We start from the raw sequence: 22,803 nt of genomic DNA on the forward strand, positions 1-22,803 counted from the left end.
CGTCTGTCACCAGGCTGTATCTCACGAACCGTGATAGCTACAGTTGAAATTGTCACAGATGATGTATTTCTGTTGCCGCTATAACAACAAATACTAAAAACAGAATAAAATAAAGATTTAAATGGGGCTCCCATACAACAAACGTGATTTTTGACCAAAGTTAAGCAACGTCGGGAGTGGTCAGTACTTGGATGGGTGACCGTTTTTTTTTTGCTTTTTTTTGTTTTTTTTTGCATTATGGTACGGAACCCTTCGTGCGCGAGTCCGACTCGCACTTGCCCGGTTTTTTAGATTAACATAATGTCTTCTTTATTAGGTTGTTATTATGTATTAGGTTGTTGGATTTAAAAAAGTAGCTTTATATTTTTCATGTCACTATACTTACGATGTACTATACTGTAAATGTACCCATTGACTTGTCAAAGAGCCATTGATCCAGAATTAATTTTAGAAATTAAGCTTCACAGGATCTTCTGACACTTAAAACTTAGAATTCTTTTAGCCATAGTATTTTTACATTGTTCCTATGTTTTTTTTATGATATAGGAGGCAAACGAGCAGCCGGATCACCTGATGGTTAGCAATTACCGCCGCCTATGGACACCCGCAACACCAGAAGAGTTGCAAGCGCGTTGCCGGTCTTTAAGATGGGAGTACGCTCTTTTCTTGAAGGTTTGAAGGTCGTATAGATCCGGACATACCGCAGGCGACAGTCCATGTGGTCTTTGCCTCCCTAAACTTAAAACCCACAAAAATCATTCTAAGTTAGTTACTCACGTGAACAATCATCTTCGTCCTCCCCATTCTTGCAATCCTTTTCCCCATCGCACCTCTTTATCATCGGTATACACTCGTTACTCTTATAGCAATACGCCTCATCTCCTCTGCACTCTGCAAGCCTGGTACAATTCCCCCCCTCCACGATCAATCCAGGGGGGCAGAGGCACTTGTAGGACATCGGTGTTTCGATCGAGGGGAAGGCGCCTAGGATGGGTAGGGTGGGGGTTTGGACGCAGATGTGGGAGCAGGGGTTAAGGGTGCAGGGGTGGGGAGGGGTGTTGGTGTCGGGGGTGGTTGTGGCTTGGAGATGGAGGTGGGTCTCGTTGGGGAATATTGCTGGAAAGAGAAAATACCGATAGTTACTGGTTGGAATGAAAGGTATCCGTAATAGTACATTACTACAGAGGCCGGGACGAAAAGGGTTGCCGGCCGAAGACATATAGACGGCCGAGCGAAGCGAGGCCGGATAGGTCTGAGCGCGGGCAACCCCATTTCCCGCCGAGGTATGTATAGTGCTTTTCTCAAACATGCAATGAAATAAATAAAATAAAAAATCCACGAAACCCAAGTTTTATTTATAGAAAAAACTAAAAGTAAACTACACCCAAAATACAACCAACACGTACCTATATCATTATCACTCGTATGTTTTACACGAGTCGTGTATTTTTACTACCCGTATATTTTCATGTATCTTTGATTTTTTCGCCTTGTATCCGTCTGACTGTCGTTTTCGTCACATAAGTTTACATAGTCTTTCATGTTGATATCATGTTTCACATACATATCGTTGCTTTATGCATGGAGTAAATAAGTATAATTTCTACAGTGGTGACGAATTTGTAGTTACATTCATTTAAAATATGCCTCAAAACTGTTTCTAATAAACTGTAAGCCATTTTTCTTAGTTTCTCAAATAATAAAATTGCCATAAGCACCCATATACATACTTCGTCTTTGACTTGGCGGCAGAGGCAGCAAGTTATTTAAAATCAATTCTGCTTACGCTGCCAATTCCAACACCTACGTTTACAATTGATATTAATTTCATTATTTCGTCGGAACTCATATTAAAGTCAAAAAATCAACAACGCACCATAAATCCAATAAAACAGAATGAATATTTTTCAACTTTACCTCCATAACAATTTAAAAAATATAACTACGCGTGCAAAAAAACGTCAAGTTGCTGTCACGTCAAGCGGCTGTCGAAAATTTTCTTGCATAAATTTTAATTGAATATTTAGCTTTTTTTGATCTAATTTCGGCTCAACTGTTAGCTGGATGAGTGAATGTAGCCAAGGGTCTCGCTCTATGAGCGTAAAAAGTGGAATCTCCTTCGATGATGAAAGTGTGGATATGGACTGGGGTCGCGCAAGTTTACGAAGCCTTCCTGAAGGGGCAATGCGAATGAATGCGCGTCTAGCTGAAAAACGTAGTTGTAGTAACCAGGGCCCTGACAGCGAGGGTAATGATAGCGAAGGAAGTTATACAACCGTGGTAGGTAAGCGACTACGCAGGCGATTGCGGACCGGAATACTTCAGCTCTCAACACAAGGTAATGTCGAATCTGAAGGTATGAAAGAAGAGTTTGAGGTTGCCCTTACGTCAAAAGAAGCGTTACCCAAACAAATTGCTATGGCAAAAATGCTACGAGCAGAAAACATTAGTGGCATTTTGAGAGTAAAGTTCAAAGGCGCGTACAAGGTACTTATACAGTTTTCTCTCAGAACGCAAGCTGAAAAATTAATAAGTTGTCCGGCATTTAATAATGAGAAGGTGAGTTGTCAGTGGTCTAATCAAGCTGAGTACTCTTTCGGTCTGATTAGAAATATTGACCTAGATATAGAGGAGGAGGAACTGCTGAAAGAGTTTAATGTCTCGCAGGTAGTCTTGGCAATTCGCCGCCTAAATCGACTTAATGAAGACGGCCAATGGGTTAAGAGTGAAGCCATACGTGTATGCTTTAAGGCGACTTCCCTCCCGTCTCACGTGTACGCGTATGATTGTCGCTTTAAAGTAGAGCCCTATATATTCCCAGTTTCGCAATGCTCGGGGTGCTGGAAATTTGGCCACCGAGCACGTACATGTCCGACCAAAAAAATTGTGTGCCCTAAGTGTGGAAAAAACCATCAGAACTGCATCACTAAAGTAATGACGTGTGCCAATTGTCAAGGCGCACACATGGCACTTAGTAAAACATGCCCAGTTTTCTTGAAAGAAAAGAAGCTAAGAACGATTATGAGCAAACACTTCTGCACATACAAGAAAGCCCTCGAACTTTACTACGAGCAAAAGAGCACCTCTACCGAGTCACCAAGCGATGCCATTGATAACACCCAGTTAAATACGAATACGCCGTATCGGGATGCCTTAACATCCCAAAAATCTAGTGCAGTAGTCTATACACCAAATATTAGAAAGGAAGAGGACAAACTGAAAAATGCTCTTCCCTTAGCTGGACCTTCTTCTCCGGTGAACAAACAGGAAAGGCAAAAAATCAAGGCAAGGAAGCGCAGACAGGAACCCAAATGTGACCTTCAGCAACCGGTTGTACCATCGGTAAATCAAGGTAAACAAGAGGGTGAAGATGAAAAAGAGAAGAGGAGAAATAGCACGAGATTCCTGGAGATACTTCAAAAACTTAAAGAGATCTGTCTATCAAGGCAGACATTGGAATGTAAAGTTAAGGCTGTAGTTAGTTTTTTGACTGAACAAGTAGTGTCATTTGTGTTAGACGTCGTGAAGGGCGGCGATATTTTAAATATGTTATCTATGTTTAATTATAGATAATAGTAGAAATCGCGCCCTTAGGGAGGCGCTCATAACTTCGGCCAAGCTTCGGTCATACGACATCGGTGCTTTCAAACACATTCTTGGTAACCCAACATCGTACACGGCACAAATACGGTAGATTGGCTGAAGTTATGCTCAAATAGGTTTTTTTTTTAAATATTCACTTATATGGATGTAGTTAGCATATTCTTTGAAACTATAAGAATCGGACTTGATAGGGCCGATATGTACCAATGTATAAAGGTCCTGTTAAATAATAAATTAAAAAAAAAAAAAAAAAAACTACGCGTGTTTGAGTAGACCTTTTTACCGCTAACGTTTAGATGAAATATTTAAATGTTTTTATTTGTGTAGTTAAATTTATAATTTAAAATTATAAAATTATAGAATGTATTATTTATTAAGTTCATGTTGATTTTATACAAATAAAACTGCAAATTATAGCAAACATTGTTTTTTTTTTTTTTTATAGGCGTAGTGGCAGAGTGTGATTACGAACCATAAAGCAAATACTGCCTCTAGTTTTTTTTAATGGGTGAATGCCACGATGCTGTGTCAGAAATATCTGTGAAATGAAAATTAAAAAAGAGGACTTTGCCGGCCTAGGCCTGCAAGATGTGTATGAAATTCCATTAACGACCTTTTGTCCTAGCTGCACCTGAAACGTCATACTTCGCAGCCTATTATAAGGAACATAACATCAATATTTCATTGCATGTTTGAGAAAAGCACATTATTGCACAAAACAAATAGGTATATATACTTAATATGTATTAGTACGAAATGATGCAAGTCAAAAAATACCGGGGCAAGCGTACTCATATTTTTGAATACTTACCACGTCGTTGGCAAAGAACTATAAACAGTTATCGAAGTTTAAAGAGGCGTGCTACTATAGGGGTGCCACATGCGTGTGGCCGACCCATTACAAACCTGACTACACCTGAAGCCTCAGAAGAAAGGATGAAGAAATTCAACCTGAACTTCCACTTTGTGCGCTTGAATGGGTATGTATTATATCTATATAAAGTGAGGTATTGGCCGCGGTTATCGCCTGATAACATCATGATAGAGTTAACGTCACTTTTTAACACCGCTCAATGGAGAAAGACTATCCGACTACCTTTAACCTGTCATTATAACACGATGCGTCCATCATGACTGACGGCTTGAATACGTACAGAGCTCGAGACGTCTAGGCGTGGACGTCTCCCCTAGATACTCGTCCCAGAACAGTCTGGGAGTCCTGCCATCAGACCAGAACATGTAAGGCATCGTCACCGCCAGGCTGCTCGCCACTGTTGGTAGCCGCTTTCTGATGTCTTGTCTACTTGAAGAAATAAGTACCAAGTTGTCTTGAATACGTACAGAGCTCGACACGTCTCGGCGTGGACGTCTCCCCCAAATACTCGTCCCAGAACAGTCTCGGAGTCCTGCCATCAGACCAGAACATGTAAGGCATCGTCACCGCCAGGCTGCTCGCTGCTGTTGGTAGCCGCTTTCTGATGTCTTGTCTACTTGAAGAAATAAGTAAATCTGTCTTGAATACGTACAGAGCTCGACCCGTCTCGGCGTGGACGTCTCCCCCAAATACTCGTCCCAGAACAGTCTCGGAGTCCTGCCATCAGACCAGAACATGTAAGGCATCGTCACCGCCAGGCTGCTCGCCGCTGTTGGTAGCCGCTTTCTGATGTCTTGTCTGACACCTGAGGGGATAAGTAATACGGAACGGGTTTAAACGAGGAGCTGAGGTAACTTCAGGAAACCTAGTGAGACACCAGACCTGCTAGGAGCAGGAACATTCCTTTTTTGTTACCAGATTTTCTTATACATTTGGTAACAAAAAAGGAATGTTTCTTAGAAACTTTCTGGGACATTTTGGGAAAAGTGGTGGAAGTTGTTCAGCTTTATGTACTTTACCAGCATACCAATTTTTATAGAAATCTAAGATGTGATCGAAATGTACAAACTTTTTGAGAATTGTTCCTAGCATGAGTTGCGTTCTCACGTGCGACTCCATACATCTAGCGCGACATCAAGTTTGGAGTCGCGCGCGAGAACGCAACTTATGCTAGACCGCCAGAGAGGTCATTAACAACTAGAGGAATAATAACACTTACCTCGCGGTAACGTTCGTAGATGGATGAACTCAATGGAATTGCTTCCTTCATCTGACACGGCCACCATGTCAGAGTCATGGAGGTTGCGCAGTCTTACACGCGGCCCTAGATAGAATTAAAAAATATTAATTGTTAGTTTAATGTGATTATGTCTTGATCCGAAGATCGCGGGTACAAACCCAGGGTAGTTCAATGAATTTTACGGAATTTATGAACTTAAAATATCATTTGATATATCGCGAGTTACTTTGACTTTTATGTTTGTTATAAGAGTCAAAATTTAAAACAGGTTAGAGTCAGACAGAGAGAGAGAGTCAGACCAAGAATAGTCTGCAGCGGATTTGATAGCCCACGCAGTGAAAGTGTTATTTTAAACGTCAAACTTCTATGAAATTATGACGTATAAAACTATAAATGACACCCCAACTAACAAATTGGTCATAAGATCTGAACCTTTTACGACTGATTAATCGTAGATGCGTCGTAAATAAGCAAGGTTTACAACGTGACGTTGTATAAATGTCATTTTTACAGAACTTTAGTTTTAAAGCAAATTGTGCTTAAATCACAGTTGTACAAACGTTTGTATAACATAGTAATAAAGCAATTTAGTCATTGTCGTATAAAAGTTTTAACCATGACCTTTTCCCGGATTTACAACTTCAATATGACATCTTACAGCACTTTGGTCATAGAAAAGCTTTATGAGTTACTACTGTACAACTAGTCATAACATCAGCTTTTTACAGCTGTTAAATTGCTAAAATGCCATACAACAGTCATAAACATGACCGTCTTATAGTTACTGGGTGATGATCAGGGTAATGGCGGCCGTATCGTGTCGGCTTACGAGTTATAAGTCGTATATGAGTCATATAACTAATCAAAGATAAATATTCAATTAATTTATTAAATTATATATAATAAATAAACAATATTTAGAGGGGGCACTAAAAATGTCTTACAAAACCTAGTAACATTCGTCGAAAATATTATGTTCGCATGCGTATCTGATTTGTTATACTCGTATCTAGTAGATGTCGAGTTACTAGTACTTAAAATGGTAAAAAGTATAATACTAATACTTATTACTGCTTTTCACAAATTGTTTGACTTGTTATGATACTTATGATTGAAACTGCTTCGCTGTTGCATTTCACCGACTCATATGTCGTACAAACGTCTGCGTTATGATCACTCTACAAGCAATTGCACTTACAAAGCGAGAACTTACGATACTTTTCCGACTAAAAAGTCGTTTAATATATTTTTTATGACAGCTGTAGGACTACATGTGCTTGCTTATGACGATTGAGTGACCACTCTACGACTGTTTAGCTATAAAAACTGCGCCAAAATCCCGTTGTATAAACGTTTGTATGCCTAAAATTGCACATCAATAAGTTTTAAGAAAAACGTTTGTAAAACATATTTATGACTTATTTTTGTTAGTTGGGACGTGCACTGCGTGGGCTATCAAATCCGCTGCAGACTTATTTTGGTCCGACTCTAAGTAGCTATTAAAACAAGAAAGTTTACCTTTTAAATTGTTCAAAATGACGTGCTGATGCTCCCTCTCGTCGCCGTCTAAGCCGATACTGTCAATATGCATCTCATTGTTCTGCTCACTCTCCACTACAGCCACAAGCAGCCTCCTGTAATAGTCATCGAAGTAAACTGAAATAGTTGTGTCTTCAGTGCCCAGGCTGGGATCGAAGAAGCTTTTTTTATTTTTTTGGCAGCGCCATCTCTCTCGCTAACTCGGTATCACCTGAGATGATCCAGTTAGAAAGTCCGAACCATACCTACTGTTCAACCTTAAGGGATGGCCAGGGGGCGACCCTGCCAGTCGTACAAAATAATAAAGAACTGATGAGTTCTGACGGATGAGTTGAAGATACCTGATGAGGTGTCTTCTTGTTAATAGAATAGGTTTAACAGCGGATCACCTGCACGCCTTTAAGAGTGTTAATTATTTCACGAAAACGCGGCTAGCAGCTAGAGATCACATGGCGATCCCGCCAAAGACCTAAATTGATATACCTTACCCGAAACGTTGAAGAATGCAGAAGCTGACAGGAATCTCCTGAGCGGGGAAGCGATGAAGTAACGCCCGCTTGCCATCCTTCAGAGAGAACACTTCCAGGAAATCGCCGACCAGAGCCCAGCACGTAAAGATTTTCAATCACTTAATCTTCAGGCAGAATACTTTGAAAAACCACCAGTTGCCTAGAGATCACATGGCGACCCTGCCATTCGTACAAAATGATAAAGAACTGATAAGTTCTGACGGATGAGTTGAAGATACCTGATGAGGTATCTTCTTGTTAATAGAATAAGTTCAACGGCGGATCACCTGCACGCCTTTAAAAGTGTTAATTATTTCACGAAAACGCGGCTAGCAGCTAGAGATCACATGGCGTTTCCGCCAGAGACCTAAATTGATATACCTTACCCGAAATGTTGAAGAATGCAGAAGCTGACAGGTATCTCCTGAGCGGAAAAGCGATGAAGTAACGCCCGCTTGCCATCCTTCAGAGAGAACACCTCCAGGAATCGCCGACCAGAGTCCAGCACGTAAAGATTGTCAGTCACGTAATCTGTAAATACGAGTATATTCTCACTTAGTATTCCTTTGTCTATCTCTCTTTTTACCACATCGGGGGCAAACAAGCATACGGCCCGCACTATGACTAGGTATTGTAAAAGCGCGGACTTCTGGCCGATGGGTGTGGTGTTTCGGCGGTTCCGGGGCAACCTGCCTAATCCTACACCAAGTCACACGACGCAACGGAGCCACGCTGTTACGTCATCGCCCGAATCGAATGTTTAATTTGTCTTTGGTGTTTATTTGTAGTTTTTATTGTGGTTTTCTTGTATTCTTAGTTTTGTAGTTTCACAGTACATTAGTTTTTACTGTAATGCTGTGTCACTTATTTGAGTAATAGTAAAGTTTGTGAGAGACATACGGAGTTGTATGGCGTCAAGCTTGGCCGCCTCAACACGGGTGCCTCTTCTCATAATCTACCTGTGTGTTCAGAACAAAGACCATTGGGCACAGTGCTCCCAAATGTACAGGCAATAACTAGTTATAGAACTAATTATCATTTTTCATTTCTCATGCTCTGAAAGAGGGTCATTGTTGTTCTAAAAGGTGTGCAGAAAACGATACGTTTCTGCACTTGAGCATTTTAGGTTCCAAGTACGATTTTTTTTTTACGATAACTACGATAAGCTATTGAAATTGGGTATAAATGTATAAATAGATTTGTTATACAATTTCCATTCTGATATTTGACTCGATCCCCATTCCATAAATAACGATACTTTTGCCTAAATTGTTATCTGTAAGTCCCCTAAAAAAATATTATAAAAATGTATACTTAGTTATGTTTTTAAAAAAACATGCATTTTACTTTCCTCGTATTCGAAAAAAAAGTAGAGTATTGAACTCGGGTGAAAAGCATCATTTCAGCCTCGAACTATTGGCGCTCTCACAGCGTTCGAGCGCCAAACTACCTCGGCAGAAATGAGTGCTTTTCATCTCTTGGTTAACAATCTACTACTGCAAGGGGGTAAAGCTACATGTACTCACCGTAATCCATGTCGGAAACATTTTCAAGTCCATTGAAAGCGAATACGTGGGTGATGCCGAGGGTGAAGTCGGCCATATCGATCTTGACGATACATTTGCGCATCCCATCGTAAATGTACAGGGCGTCTGTGAAGCATAAAAAGTCTGTAAAGGCACCAGACTCGATAATATAGCTCAAACATCCATTTATAAAGAAAATTAGGCACAAAAAGATGTCATAATTTAATAGACCGACCGCGTAAATGAGTCCTCGCCTGCGCTTATACAGTGTGGAAAGATAAGTCGGGCCCTGGAGAGAAACTTTTTAAAAATGAAGACATTCCTTTATTTTTAAAAAGAAACAAAACTGCATTCAAAGTTTTTTTTTATTTTTTTCTTCAATTTGGCTTGTCTAAAAAAATCTTGAGTACTAAATATTAGATTTATGGATATTTTGTACGACAGACGAGTGTAAGATCTTATATGTTTCGTGGAGAAATGTTATCATTAACATTAACTGTGTGTATCGACTAGTAGAATAAAATTGCGAGTTTTTATTTTTTGAAATTTTAGTCGGTTCGAGTCCCGGACGCGGCAAGCGAGTTTTAGATAATCTTTGAATGCAGTTTTGTTTCTTTTTAAAAATAAAGGAATGTCTCCTTTAAGTAAAATGAACCAGCTTAAGGATTTAAGGTAGTTTCCCTCCAGGGCCCGACTTATCTTTCCATCCTGTATATGATCTTTTGTGTCGAATTACATTAAAAATACATACACAAAACACAAAAAATCTATAATATTTAGAGGTGTAAATTTCTCTAGGTGTCAGAACTATAAGATTATATAGTTTATCAAATTATCCTTAGAGATGTATAGGGTCTCCAAGAGTCAATATCCTGTATAATTAACACACACACAAAAGAAACATACGAAGAGCAGAATGAGCCGTCTCACTGTAATTAATTAATAAAAATAAAGTTACTAAGTATAAATAGCTCGTGTTAGCTTAAACAAACCAGTCTCCACAAACAGTTTTAAATCTCAAATCTTCCGTAGGTATAGTTCGTAGGTTTCAAACAGAGCCCGAGCTAACCCTATTGTCTATTGTTAAGTAAAACCGCTCGTGCCACGTGCCACCACCACCTGCATAAAAACCTGCGTACTTCGGTTACTGAGTGCCGGCGAGTCGAACGCTACAGAACCAGTCTAAAATGTGTCATCGAGATGCGTAACAAAGGCGCGTTATCGGAGAGCGCAACTACACTGGTTTTTTGAGCGTTGGACTAGCCCGCGCTCAGGTGCCAAATAGAATAAGTATGAACCTTTTTTGCAGGTAAGTAGCACGTGCGGTTTTACTTAACAATAGACAATAGGATTAGCCGCCGGGCTCAGTTACGAAGCTACGAACTATACTAAAATCCATTCGGATTAGTCCCTCACCTCTTCTACTGTCATACGCCATGGCCTGCACCCTTCCTATGTCGAAGTTAGTGGCGTGGGCCTCCGGGTTTCCAAGAGTATCGTATCGGACCCTTGTGAAAGACGCGCCGGCGCCAACGACGAGGTATTGAGGGCGGTAGTTGGGTTCATCTAGAATATAAGAATAATGACACAAACGGGTCTACCACGATATAATTTCACTGTTTTTACCTTTAATTCCGACGTTTCAGCTGAGTTTCACCAGCTGTGGTCACGTGTGTGTGTCCACACACACCAGCAGTGTGTGTGACCACATGTGTGGTCTTTCCGTGACCACAGCTGGTGCAACTCAGCTGAAACGTCGGAATTAAAGGTAAAAACAATGAAATTATATCGCGGTAGACCCGTTTGTGTAATTAAATAAGAATAATGATTTTTATCACGAATAGGGCTCATTTAGACGATGCGAGAACTCGCATGCGAGTTTCATTACCTACATGGTTTTTGATCGGTCGGTTGAATTGGCCGTATTAACCAACATAGTACACAATGTAACTAAAATCGCATGCGAGTTCGCGCGCCGTCTAAATCAGCCCTAAATGCGATGATTTCTAATTGCCTATGCCTAAGGGCTGATATGACGTCCAATTGAACTGACCCATCGAAACCCGCAATGTAATGAAACTCGCACGCGAGTTCTCGCGTTGCCTAATGAGCCCTTAATAGAGTTTATGTAAATGACTGAATGTCAGGATTCGGGATAAGGACTAAAAGAAGAGTAGAACTTACTGTAACAAACAGTCCCGTTAAGCTTCATACCAGACGGGCATGCGCAGGAGTGGGTAGAGTTGGAGGTGAGCAGGCAGAGGTGGGAGCACTTGTGGTGCGCGCACGGGCTCGGCTCCTGGCTGAGGAGGAGCGCTGGGTGGTACATGTGCAGTCCTGAAACAAAAGTGTTTTGACTGAAATGTGCGGCAACCAGGCCCCGTAGACAACATGCCAATCGCTATCGCTCCATAGAGATCGAAACGTAACTGTCACTGTCACACTAATATGGAAGAGCGATAGAGAGACACAAAGCGATTCGATGGCGAAGCGCAAGCGATTGTCACCTTGGCTAGGCCGACAGGCTGGAATGACATACAGAACTATAATGTACAGTCACCTGCAATTATATATTACACAACGAAGGCCGCAAAAATATCTGACAAGATCTTATTTGTAGAGCCATAAGAGAGTGTCACATATTGTTGCGGCCCTCGAAGAGTAACTTACTATTGCGGGTGACTGTACACCATCAGATATATCGGAGTTGCCGAGGTGCTCAAAAATATCTGGGCCCTATTTCACCAACGTGACAGGTGCGACATTTGTCGATATCACTGTTACTGACGTCACAGGCCTCCATAGGCTATGGTAACCGCTTACCATCAGACGGGCGATGTGGTTGTTTGCCACCAACATGTTAATTAAAAAAAACTCCACTATATCGCCAGTTAATAAGTACTTATTACGAAGCTAATGACAATTGTCACAAGAAATACGACAATTCTCACGAAATTCCGACACAGAACTCTTTGATGTCAAAGAATTACCGAAAGCTCTTTGAAATCTTGTGACAATTGTCATCGTTATCATCATAAACATCACAAGAGAAATACCTGTTTTTGCCGATAAATTAAACTTTTTTTTTAATAATACAATAATGGTGACAAACAGGAATACGGCCCGCCCGATGGTAAGCCCGACGTCAGCAACAATGAGACTTGTCGAATTGCCGCACCTGTCACGTTGGTGAAATAGGGGCCAGAACACGCACCCTAATGAGTTTTGGCAACAGAGGCGTGTTCAATATATCTGATGGACTGTACCTACAATTGGCCATGTGAGGAGGCCATGTTTATACTAACCATAGACTGGTGAGTGTAGAGTAGCAAGACCATTCCTCGTGCCCTCCAAATGTAGCTTATCTGTGGTCTGTATGGTGTTGGTGGTCCAATTAAACGACATCCATTCTAGCGAGCGAGCAGCAGATAGTAGCGGTGAGCGACGGCCATAAGAGAGAGCGAGAAACAGCGATCCTACCATTCGTTCTCACCTAAGGCCGGCGCACGTGCGTGACGCACGATCCACGGTACGTCGTCGCGCGATGGGTATCGTCTTGGGTCGTCCCATTCGTTTTTCGTCAAGTTCTTAAATTAGTCTTATTCTGCTTACGTCACTCATTCTACATTGAAAGCCACCGACGATTGTGACGAATGTAGAATGAGTGACGAAAGCAGATAAGGACTAATTTAAGAACTTGACGAAAAACGAATGGGACGACCCAAGACGATACCGCGCGATGTCGTGGCAGGGTCGTTTCGCACTGTTTATAGTACTAACCATAGACTGGTGAGTGTAGAGTAGCAAGACCGTCCCTCTTGCCCTCCAAAGGTAGCTTGTCTGTGGTCTGTATGGTGCTGGTGGTCCAATCGAACGCCATCCATTCTAGCGAGCGAGCAGCGTATAGTAGCAGTGAGCGGCGGCCATAAGAGAGAGCGAGAAACAGCGATCCTACCATTCGTTCTCACCTAAGGCCGCCGCACATCGTCGCGCGATGTCGTGGCTAGGGTTTCTGGTTTCTCGACCTTTTTAATTTCTCGAGGCACGGGAATTCTCGACCAAGAATTCTCGAGTTTCTCGAGTACCTCGAGAAATTTTGAAAGCTCCAAAAAACACCATGTTATTTAATTTTTTTTTTCTTTTTTACAAATCAGACTTAGGAATCGTAGCTGAGATCAATAATCAAACATATGGTACATTTTTAGTCACCATAAATTGCACTTAATAATCAATAATACAACAACAAAAAGATATAGGTGCAGGCGTGCGCACCGGCGATGTGTTATGCTATAGTGTATTTCTTTAGGTATTCAACAAAATGTAAACAAACCACAATATGGTATTTTATTAGGCAGCAATATTCAAGTCAATAAATTTCACTCGATGTGACAAAACTTACAGAAGTTTTACTACGTAATCGGGGGGCACGGCAGTGCCCCCGCCAAGTCGAGCGCGAAGCAAACACTGCCGTACCATCCTTTACTGGAACCATTTCGCCGCATTTTCAGGCCCCTATTTGAGAACCTCTGGATAAGACCAGAACGCAGAAATTTTGGTCTTCCAGTAAGCTATAATCACATACTTAAAATCCAAAATTTCAAGTCTGTAGGTCATTTAGTTCCGAAGTTAAGCGAAAGCAAAGTTTCGCATTTATGAAACTCACTCATGATCATCAGAATAGAACTAGTACTTCCCATAAACTCAGAGATTTTTGGAGAGAGAAATTTGGTACAGAGTTAGGGTTTAATGGCCACATAAAGGGAAAACCTAAAAATATTGCAATATCAGTCACGTTTTAAAGATCTAAGAACTGCATAAGTAAGTTTGTAATCCCATATAAATATATGATATTACAAAGTTACTGTTGCAGTTCCTACAAATAGTAGGTAAAGTAAAGGTAACTACGATGTACGATGTGAGTATGAATGAAGATATGTTTAGTTATGATATGTGTATACATAGTATGGGTATGAGTACCCGAAAAGAAGGACTGCCTACAAAAAGAGATGAGATCCCATCAAAAACATTACATGTAAAAAGGTGCAAGTCTCGCAACGCTTTATAATAAATAAAATAAATCAATATGCCCACGTTTCTACAAAAAGAAGTGAAATCCCACCAAAAACATTCTGTAAAAAACTAGCCAAGTCTCGATGGAGCTGCTTGTTTATCTCTAAAAAGTAATGAAATCTAGACAAAGTCGTGCCAAGTCTAAGGTTCCTTACTGCGATTTCTTTATTATTATGGTTAATGTTGTGTGACTTGGCCGTTGAAGGGTACACAAGGGTACAAAACCAGGTGCTCCATGACACCATTGTATTTGATTCATCAATAGTAATTTAGTTTTGTAATATTTGTTATTACAATTATTACATGGTCGTATAATTCGTTACAATTTTTTTTAAAGCGTTTTTCAATAAAAAGACACTACATGAATATCAAGAATCATGATAGTTCAAAAGTTTCAAAACGTGAAAATCGGTTAAAGCTAGAACGATAGGGGACGAATCAAGATAGTTTTTATTTGGTTGGTAATAAATGTTTCAAGTAGGTTCCTACTTGAAAATGTAAAAAAAAACATTGTTCATATTTATTTAACTAATATCTAAAGAAATACATTATAAACACATCATGTGTGTTTTTACTTATCACAAGAGATTTATTTCTCGAGTTCTCGAGGCATTGAATATTTTTTTCCCGTCTCGACTTAGGACTATTTTCTCGAGATTTCTCGCCTCGGGAATTCTCGAGCAGAAACCCTAGTCGTGGCAGGGTCGTTTCGCACTGTTTATAGTACTAACCATAATCTCATCCTTTAATGACACCGTGGATTGATTGTTTTCTTAATAGACGTGACATTGTATTGATGATGAGACTACGTTCTGGACATATCCCATTGAATAAATTCGGTTATTTAATGAAGAAAGTTCCTTCTCCTAATGGAGCATTCCATGAAATTGTCTACCGTTGTCCCGTACAAACGCGAAGTTTCTGAATATTTAAAGGTATAAGAGTTTCCTTTTCTATGACAAATGGTCAAAAATATGCACAGAAAAATAATCGCCTGGTTTAAATGCCGAGAAAAAAGTCGCAACACAGGAAATAAAATGCGTTTGTACGGGACAACCCGTGGAATTCTCCTAATTGTGATGAATGTGATGTATTAGAAGACGTGTACCATGTTATAATGGAATGTGTCCGGAATGAAGCTGCTCGGATACAACTGGCTTTTTCAAGCCGTAATAATATGTTTGATGTTGGGGGCTGCAATAGCGTCCTGGCTGCTCCTCTGTCGGACGCCGCCATGGCGCTATTGCAGCTTGTACGAAAGGCTTTAGTATGTAGAATAAGTTAGTTGTAAGAATATATTAATTTGTGGTTTTTTATGGAGCGACATGTTCACCTCGGTGACAAGCTCTAAAAATAAAGAGAAAAAAAAATAGTACTAACCATAGACTGGTGAGTGTAGAGAAGCGAGACCGTTCCTCTTGCCCTCCAAATGTAGCTTGTCTGTGGTCTGTATGGTGTTGGTGGTCCAATCGCTCCAATACACCGTGTTCTCGAAGACCGCTATCGCGTAGGGATGGTGGAGGCGCGCTTGGAAAAGGGACTGAAAAAAAAAACGCAATTTAGGGTATTTGACTGTATTTAAAATAAATTATTTTACAACATGTATAAAACAAAGCACCAGAAGATTAATTTAATATTAATTTAATTTTTAGAGACAATTTCAATTTTAAAATCCGTGTAAAACTATAAAGAGTAGGTGATTTAATCAAGACTTCGTGACGTCACTTGCTAGTGTTTCGTATAAATTCCATAGTAGAAAAATCGTTTTGACTGTTCAAAAAAAAGAATCTGATTTGACTAGTAGTCAAATACCCTATTGAAAAAAAAAATCCTTAGGAACTTAATCGACGAATCAACTTATGAATTTTTAAGGCCCAAGTAAAGTCAAGGGGGTTCGCAAGGTCCAATGTACCTAATTCTATATATTTTTATCTATAAATCTGTGCCCTGGGAATAGATACACCATACTTACATAGATCTGTTTCGTGTCAACTTTAAGCACCATAACTGTTCTGTCGACGAAATATAAGCGGTCATTCGGTGCATCCAGTGCGAGCCCCGTAGCGAAATTGTTTAGGCTGGCTGTCATCACCTAAGGAAAAGTTATGGTCATACTCTGTATCTTTAGGTAAATAAGGTAATAAAAGTAACCAAAATCTACCCTCAAATGGCTCGTTAAGCCAGTTGAGGGTAGATGAAAACATTACACGATCAAATAATGTAGGCTAAAGTCAGATCGTTCAGTGACTTATCCAGGCGGTTTTGTAATTGGTCGGTTAACCAATAAATGTTATAACTACCCGAAAATGATGTACAAATTGTTTGTTTACTTTTATTTAAATACCTAAAGATACAGACTATAGATCATTTAACTATTATTGTTACGGGTGTAGGGTATAATTGTTTTCCATCGTATTTTCTCGGAAACGTTCATATTTGTCATGCTACTTCAGTCAACCTCAGTACTTTTTGTACCGAGACTGAATGAAATAGCCATGAAATAGCAATGAAATAGCACCCAGGGAAATTCCTTTCTAACAAAATGAGAATTGGGTACATGCATGACATTTTTTAGATGATACCAATTGATTTTTTAAAAGCAAATATAACTCACCTCGTGGTCGGAGCCATCCATGCGCGCGCGCATGATCACGTGGCCTCCTTGGAGACCGGCCACGTCGGCCCAATACATTAATCTGGAAAAGAAAAATTAGTAGAATTTAATTTAAAATAAGGTGGGGTAAGACCCCTAATACAAAATCCTCAGAATACTGTTTGTCTTGCCCTTGTATAGAACCCTCATACTGTTTGTTTTGCCCCGAGCAAAATAAACTATGTTAGTCTTACCCCACCTTACCTTTAGGCCTAGCACATAATTGGCGCGACATATCTCGCGCCGAGATAAACTATCAGTCTTTTTCAGGGACATCCGTCCGTCAGTCTAACTCGCCGCGAGATACTGTCGCGCCAATCATGTGCTAGCCCGGCTTATTTATTTATCTTTGGCACTGATTGCCATGGTGTGCCTTATTGGCATATTATATACGCAACTGTTAATCTTTCTACCTAATTGAAAAGAGAAGGATAGTGGCATGATCCTCTGACATCATATTTATTTTCAACTCTTCTCTCTAATACCCACAATAAACAAGTTTTCCTACCCGTTCTTTACATCCAGCGTAACATACGAGCACACACCGATCCGTCTGTGATGCATACACATAGATGGCGCCACGTGACGTGTCGCTAAAGTAGATATTGTTAATTAGCAAATTTAAAGCTACATCGCTCTTTCTAACATACATACAGAAAAATAGTTCTCTCACCCATTCTTGACATCCAGCGTAACAAATTTCGGCCTCAACGAAGCTGTACTGATGCGAGCGCACACCGAACCGTCCGAGATGCACACATAGATGGCGCCACGCGACGTGTCGCTGAAGTAGATGTTGTTTCCAAGCCAGTCCACTGCTATGTCACCAGCGTCGTATAGACCTAGGCTCACTAGGGTCTGAAAACAAAAAGATGTGGTAAAGTAGAGTCTAATCTTATTCATAAAACTTTACGGACCTGCCGGCCTAGCCAAAGTTACAATCGCTATCGCTTCGACAACGACAACCATTATGTCTCTCTATCACTCTTCCATATTAGTGCGACAGTGACAGTTGCGTTTCGATCGCTACGGAGCGTAAGCGATCGACATCTTGGCTACGCGGCCTGATTTATTAAAATTATGTTTTATCCTTTAACAAATACATAAGTCAAAATTACAGATAATGAGCGCTGACCAGCGCTGGACCAGCTAGATGGCCATGCGATGGTTGAGAGCACGCGGCCCACGCGGCCCACGTGGCCCATTCCATAGAATGGGCCACGTGTAGATGCGTACATCGCTAGCCTAGGGGTCATCCATTAATTACATCACACGTTTAGGGGGTCAAGAAAATGTGACATATTGTGACATGGGGGAGGGGGGAGACACAAACTTTGTGACGTCACTTTAAATTCATCAGTAACCGAAAATTTATTTAAATTATTTTATTCGCTGTACATTTAAATAACAAGTTTTTAAAACGATAATCGTTTTATTTGTTTAATTTTCTTTCCTAAGCAGTTATGGGTTATAAAATTACTAATATTTATATCGTGAAAAATATTTTGATAAAATATTAATAATACTTAGGTACTTACTTAATTCGATTTGGCGATTTCGTAGAAAAAATGTGACGTCACACTAGGGGGGAGGGGTTTGCCAAATGTGACCAAGTGTGACAAGGAGGGGGGGAGGGGTCAAAAAACCTAGAAATTCGTGTGACGTAATTAATGGATGACCTTTGATGTGCGGGCGAAAAACCGACACACACGGCCATAAGCCATCCGATACCGCTACTCTCTCTACATGTTGGCCCATTTTAGTGGGCCCATCGTGTAGGGGAGCCATAAAATCAAACTATCATTTCGTGGCGTATATCATATGACGTAGAAATAGTTATTTGTTGTTTAACCGCTCGTGCTAATGTTGATACCCGAGCAAGCGAAAGATTCCAAAATTGAACCACGAGCGTAGCGAGTGTTTCGAAAAATGGAATCTTGAGCGTTGCGAGGGTTTCAAAGCACGAGGGTTAAACAAAATTTGCCCCCGAGTGAAACACAAAATTTTTCACCACACCAACCCGAAGCAAATATTAAATGTAAAATATCAAACAAAATCAAACCAAATCAAATCCAAATGAATGTTATTAAATATTTATCATCCAAAATCATCATTTGAAAGTCAATTCTTCCAGCAAAGATAAGAAAACAACTCAAAATTTGCATTTCATTACTTTGCCTCACATGTGGATAAAATGCAACTTTGCTATTCGTTTTTGAAGTGCAAAGTAATTCTTTCCGAGCTGGTGTGGTGAAAATATATAGTAACATTTGTAATCCCTGTACAATTTTGCAAACTTCAAGAGTTACCTGTTTTGTCTCTGCGACGTTATCTAGCTGAGCTCTGGCTATAGCCTGGTGTCCTTCCGCTGTCTCTACCCAGTAGAGATACTTGCCGTCGTAGGACACCCCGTGGCTCTGAAAAAAATAAACATTATGGGACATAAGACGTATCCAGACTGTCAATTTTTCGCCAATCTGATTAAATTGCCCGATCGTATTAGGACGTGCGGACGCAAACGCCAATTTGGCTCACCGAATTCAATCGCCGATAATGACCGATTTTACCGATAAAATGAGGTGCGGACGCAAGAAAACCAATTAGTGACGCCAGTATTTTCGTTCTGGGGCATTTATTAAATTTAGAGGGCTCTAATATCACCATAAATCTAAAATTGGTGATTAAATTGGAGATTGACGCCAATTTCATTTCTGATCAAATCAGTCGATTTGATCATCCCGTCTGGACACCACTATACTATATAGCAATCGTATAAGAAAGTCCCCCTGTAAGGATAAAAACGGGTGTTTAGCAACTTCTGTTGCTGACTGTACCTTTTTGATACCCGTGGCTACGACAACTTCTTGCTTGGTTTTGACCTTGATGTACCGAATATCCTTCTCAGTACTAAAGAAAAGCATCGCTTCTGGACCTGCAAGAACGAACCAAAGCATAGATCATTGTAATATTAAGTATTTAGGGCATACTGAAAACACCTGGACTGGCCACTTAGAAATAAAAAAAACCGGGCAAGTGCGAGTCGGACTCGCGCACGAAGGGTTCTGTGCCATAATGCAAACAAAAAAACAAAAAAAAACGGTCACCCATCCAAGTACTGACCACTCCCGGCGTTGCTTAACTTTGGTCAAAAATCACGTTTGTTGTATGGGAGCCCCATTTAAATCTCTATTATATTCTGTTTTTAGTATTTGTTGTTATAGCGGCAACAGAAATACATCATCTGTGAAAATTTCAACTGTCTAGCTATCACGGTTCGTGAGATACAGCCTGGTGACAGACGGACGGACGGACGGACGGACGGACGGACGGACGGACAGCGAAGTCTTAGTAATAGGGTCCCGTTTTACCCTTTAGGTACGGAACCCTAAAAATAAGGCTTCTCATATATCAGAATATTCAAAATCCAGAAGCTTTCAGTATGGCCCACGTATAAAAATCTTCGAGCAATACCGGCTTCCGACACGTCAGACAAATACTTGGCCGAATTCACATTGAAAAAGTCTATTTTTAGGAGCGATAGCTAAAATTCGGCCGCTCTGACAAAAACACGTCCCTGTCTCGGCTTAGTAGGTATCTCGTAATATTTAAAATGTAATTTTAATGTACCCTGAGCAAAAAAGAGCTTATTATTGAAAATCACCCGGAACATTTTCGCGATCATATTCACATCGAAAATATCCGTCACAATTGTTACAATAATAACTGCAACTCGGCCGTTCTGACAAAACCGCGTCCCTGTTTCGATTTAGGCTGATATTAAGGTAACTTATTACTAGAGTCAGACCAAGAATAGTCTGCAGCGGATTTGATAGCCCACGCAGTGAAAGTGCTATTTAAACGTCAAATTTCTATGAAATTATGACGTATAAATGTCACTTGCACTGCATGGGCTATCAAATCCGCTGCAGACTTTTTTTGGACCGACGTTATTTTAACTTACCCTGAGCAAAACAGAGATATCGAAAATCATCCGCGTCATATCCGCGCTCGCATTCGCACCGGAAATGTCCATCGTAATTCTTGCAATGATGGCTGCAACTGGGCCATTCCGATAGACACTCGTTCACGTCCTCGCATTTGTTTGTAGTTTGGTTGTAGTAGTGGGAGTGGGGGAAGGGCATGCAGAAACAATTAGGGCCGGAGCGATCTGGGGTGCATTTTGTGATGGAGGTCGGACAGGTGGAGTTAACGCACATCGAGTGCCCTGGAAAAATAAAGTGTGTTCACTACCATGTCTTAAAATAATATGACTAATAATAAGGTGTAGATGCCATATAAGGGCCCCCACCCATCTAGCGTCTTTCGAGCGTCGGCGTCTCGTCAGCGCTATGGAAAATGACGTCGCTGCGCAGTTGCGTCGACGTTGCGTCGAGCAGCGGCCATAGAGTTGTAGACGCCGACGCTCGAAAGACGCCAGATGTGGGCCCTAAGCTGAAAAAGCCCTAGAGTGTGAAAGTGTTATTTTAAATGACATAATTTCATAGAAATTTGACGTTTATGATAACATTCCTGCACTCTGTGCTACCAAACACGCTGCAGACGGACTCTAAATACGAACATCTTTATAATATACCTACTGGTGCTACAACTATATCACAATGAGCTGATTTGAAGTAGGAAACTGGAGGTTACCATAGGAATTTCGTGATAAAACATCTACAGGGTGGAAAGATAAGTCGGGCCCTGGAGGGAAACTACCTTAAATCCTTAAGCTGGCTCATTTTACTTAAAGGAGACATTCCTTTATTTTTAAAAAGAAACAAAACTGCATTCAAAGATTTTTTCTTTTTTTCTTCAATTTTGCTTGTCTAAAAAAATGTTGAGTACTAAATATTAGATTTTATGGATATTTTGTACGACAGACGAGTGCAAGACCTAATGTTTCTTCGAGAAATGTTATCATTAACATTAACTGTATCGACTAGTACAATAAAATTGCGAGTTTTTATTTTTTGGAATTTTTAGTCGGTTCGAGTCCCGGGCGAGGCAAGCGAGTTTTAGAAAATCTTTAAATGCAGTTTTGTTTCTTTTTAAAAATAAAGAAATGTCTCCTTTAAGTAAAATGAGCCAGCTTAAGTATTTAAGGTAGTTTCCCTCCAGGGCCCGACTTATCTTTCCACACTGTATATTAGACCGAATGGTTTTATTCGTGTATCCATTCACCGACTCACTCTCTTCTTTCTCAACAGCTCCCACTGTTAACATTGCTCTGGGTAATAATTTTTGGTTTTTATGAAAAATATATATTATTCTTTGATAAAAAGTGACTTTTCATCATCCACCAACAGCAGCTATATTTTGAAGGAAAAGTATAGATAGAGAAACCAATAATAGTACATTATTGTCGAGGCTCGGAAGTAGCTACTCTGCAGGCTGAGGATTCGTTTTAAACGGACGACCTTGGGTTGGGAGTTTGGAGTTTGTGGGGGTTGGTGGTTAATTTTTGACTGACCATAAACTCCGCACTTCGCGACCAATTATTTAAACGGCAAAGTTGACTTTGCCGTCCATTTTTAAGAAAATGTTTGTAAAAGCTCACATTTCTCGCAGAACGGGCCCTCGTCGCTATTGTCCCTGCAGTCTGTGATGTTGTCGCACATTTGCGCGGGCGTCAGGCAGAAGGACGAATCCAGGCACTTGTAGAAGCGCGATCCGACGGGAGAGTACTCGTAGCACGATTTGCCATCGCTCAGTGTGTGCGCGTTTAACGAGTGTCCTGCAATATTTCGGTTTTGTAAAAAAAACTTAACATCTAGCATATTACGAGT

The 22,803-nt window shown here is 40.5% G+C and overlaps 1 protein-coding gene across 1 annotated transcript in view; it reads right to left on the bottom strand.

Moving 5' to 3' along the window:
- Positions 1-22,803, bottom strand: part of LOC134673994 (low-density lipoprotein receptor-related protein 1-like) — a 68,165-nt gene that overhangs the window by 39,736 nt on the left and 5,626 nt on the right. Inside the window, exons 5-20 of the mRNA XM_063532048.1 lie at positions 22,575-22,751; positions 20,976-21,239; positions 19,849-19,946; positions 19,324-19,431; positions 17,688-17,872; positions 16,976-17,057; positions 16,334-16,453; positions 15,742-15,901; positions 11,476-11,628; positions 10,708-10,857; positions 9,292-9,417; positions 8,152-8,296; positions 7,236-7,351; positions 5,697-5,801; positions 5,130-5,282; positions 778-1,116 (exon numbers count right to left, since the gene is read on the bottom strand). Of these exons, the coding sequence (XP_063388118.1) occupies positions 778-1,116; positions 5,130-5,282; positions 5,697-5,801; positions 7,236-7,351; positions 8,152-8,296; positions 9,292-9,417; positions 10,708-10,857; positions 11,476-11,628; positions 15,742-15,901; positions 16,334-16,453; positions 16,976-17,057; positions 17,688-17,872; positions 19,324-19,431; positions 19,849-19,946; positions 20,976-21,239; positions 22,575-22,751 (2,481 nt within the window). The remainder of the gene's footprint in view (positions 1-777; positions 1,117-5,129; positions 5,283-5,696; positions 5,802-7,235; positions 7,352-8,151; positions 8,297-9,291; positions 9,418-10,707; positions 10,858-11,475; positions 11,629-15,741; positions 15,902-16,333; positions 16,454-16,975; positions 17,058-17,687; positions 17,873-19,323; positions 19,432-19,848; positions 19,947-20,975; positions 21,240-22,574; positions 22,752-22,803) is intronic.

This window comes from Cydia fagiglandana, chromosome 19 (assembly GCF_963556715.1).
Source record: "Cydia fagiglandana chromosome 19, ilCydFagi1.1, whole genome shotgun sequence".
Lineage (NCBI taxonomy): Eukaryota > Metazoa > Arthropoda > Insecta > Lepidoptera > Tortricidae > Cydia > Cydia fagiglandana.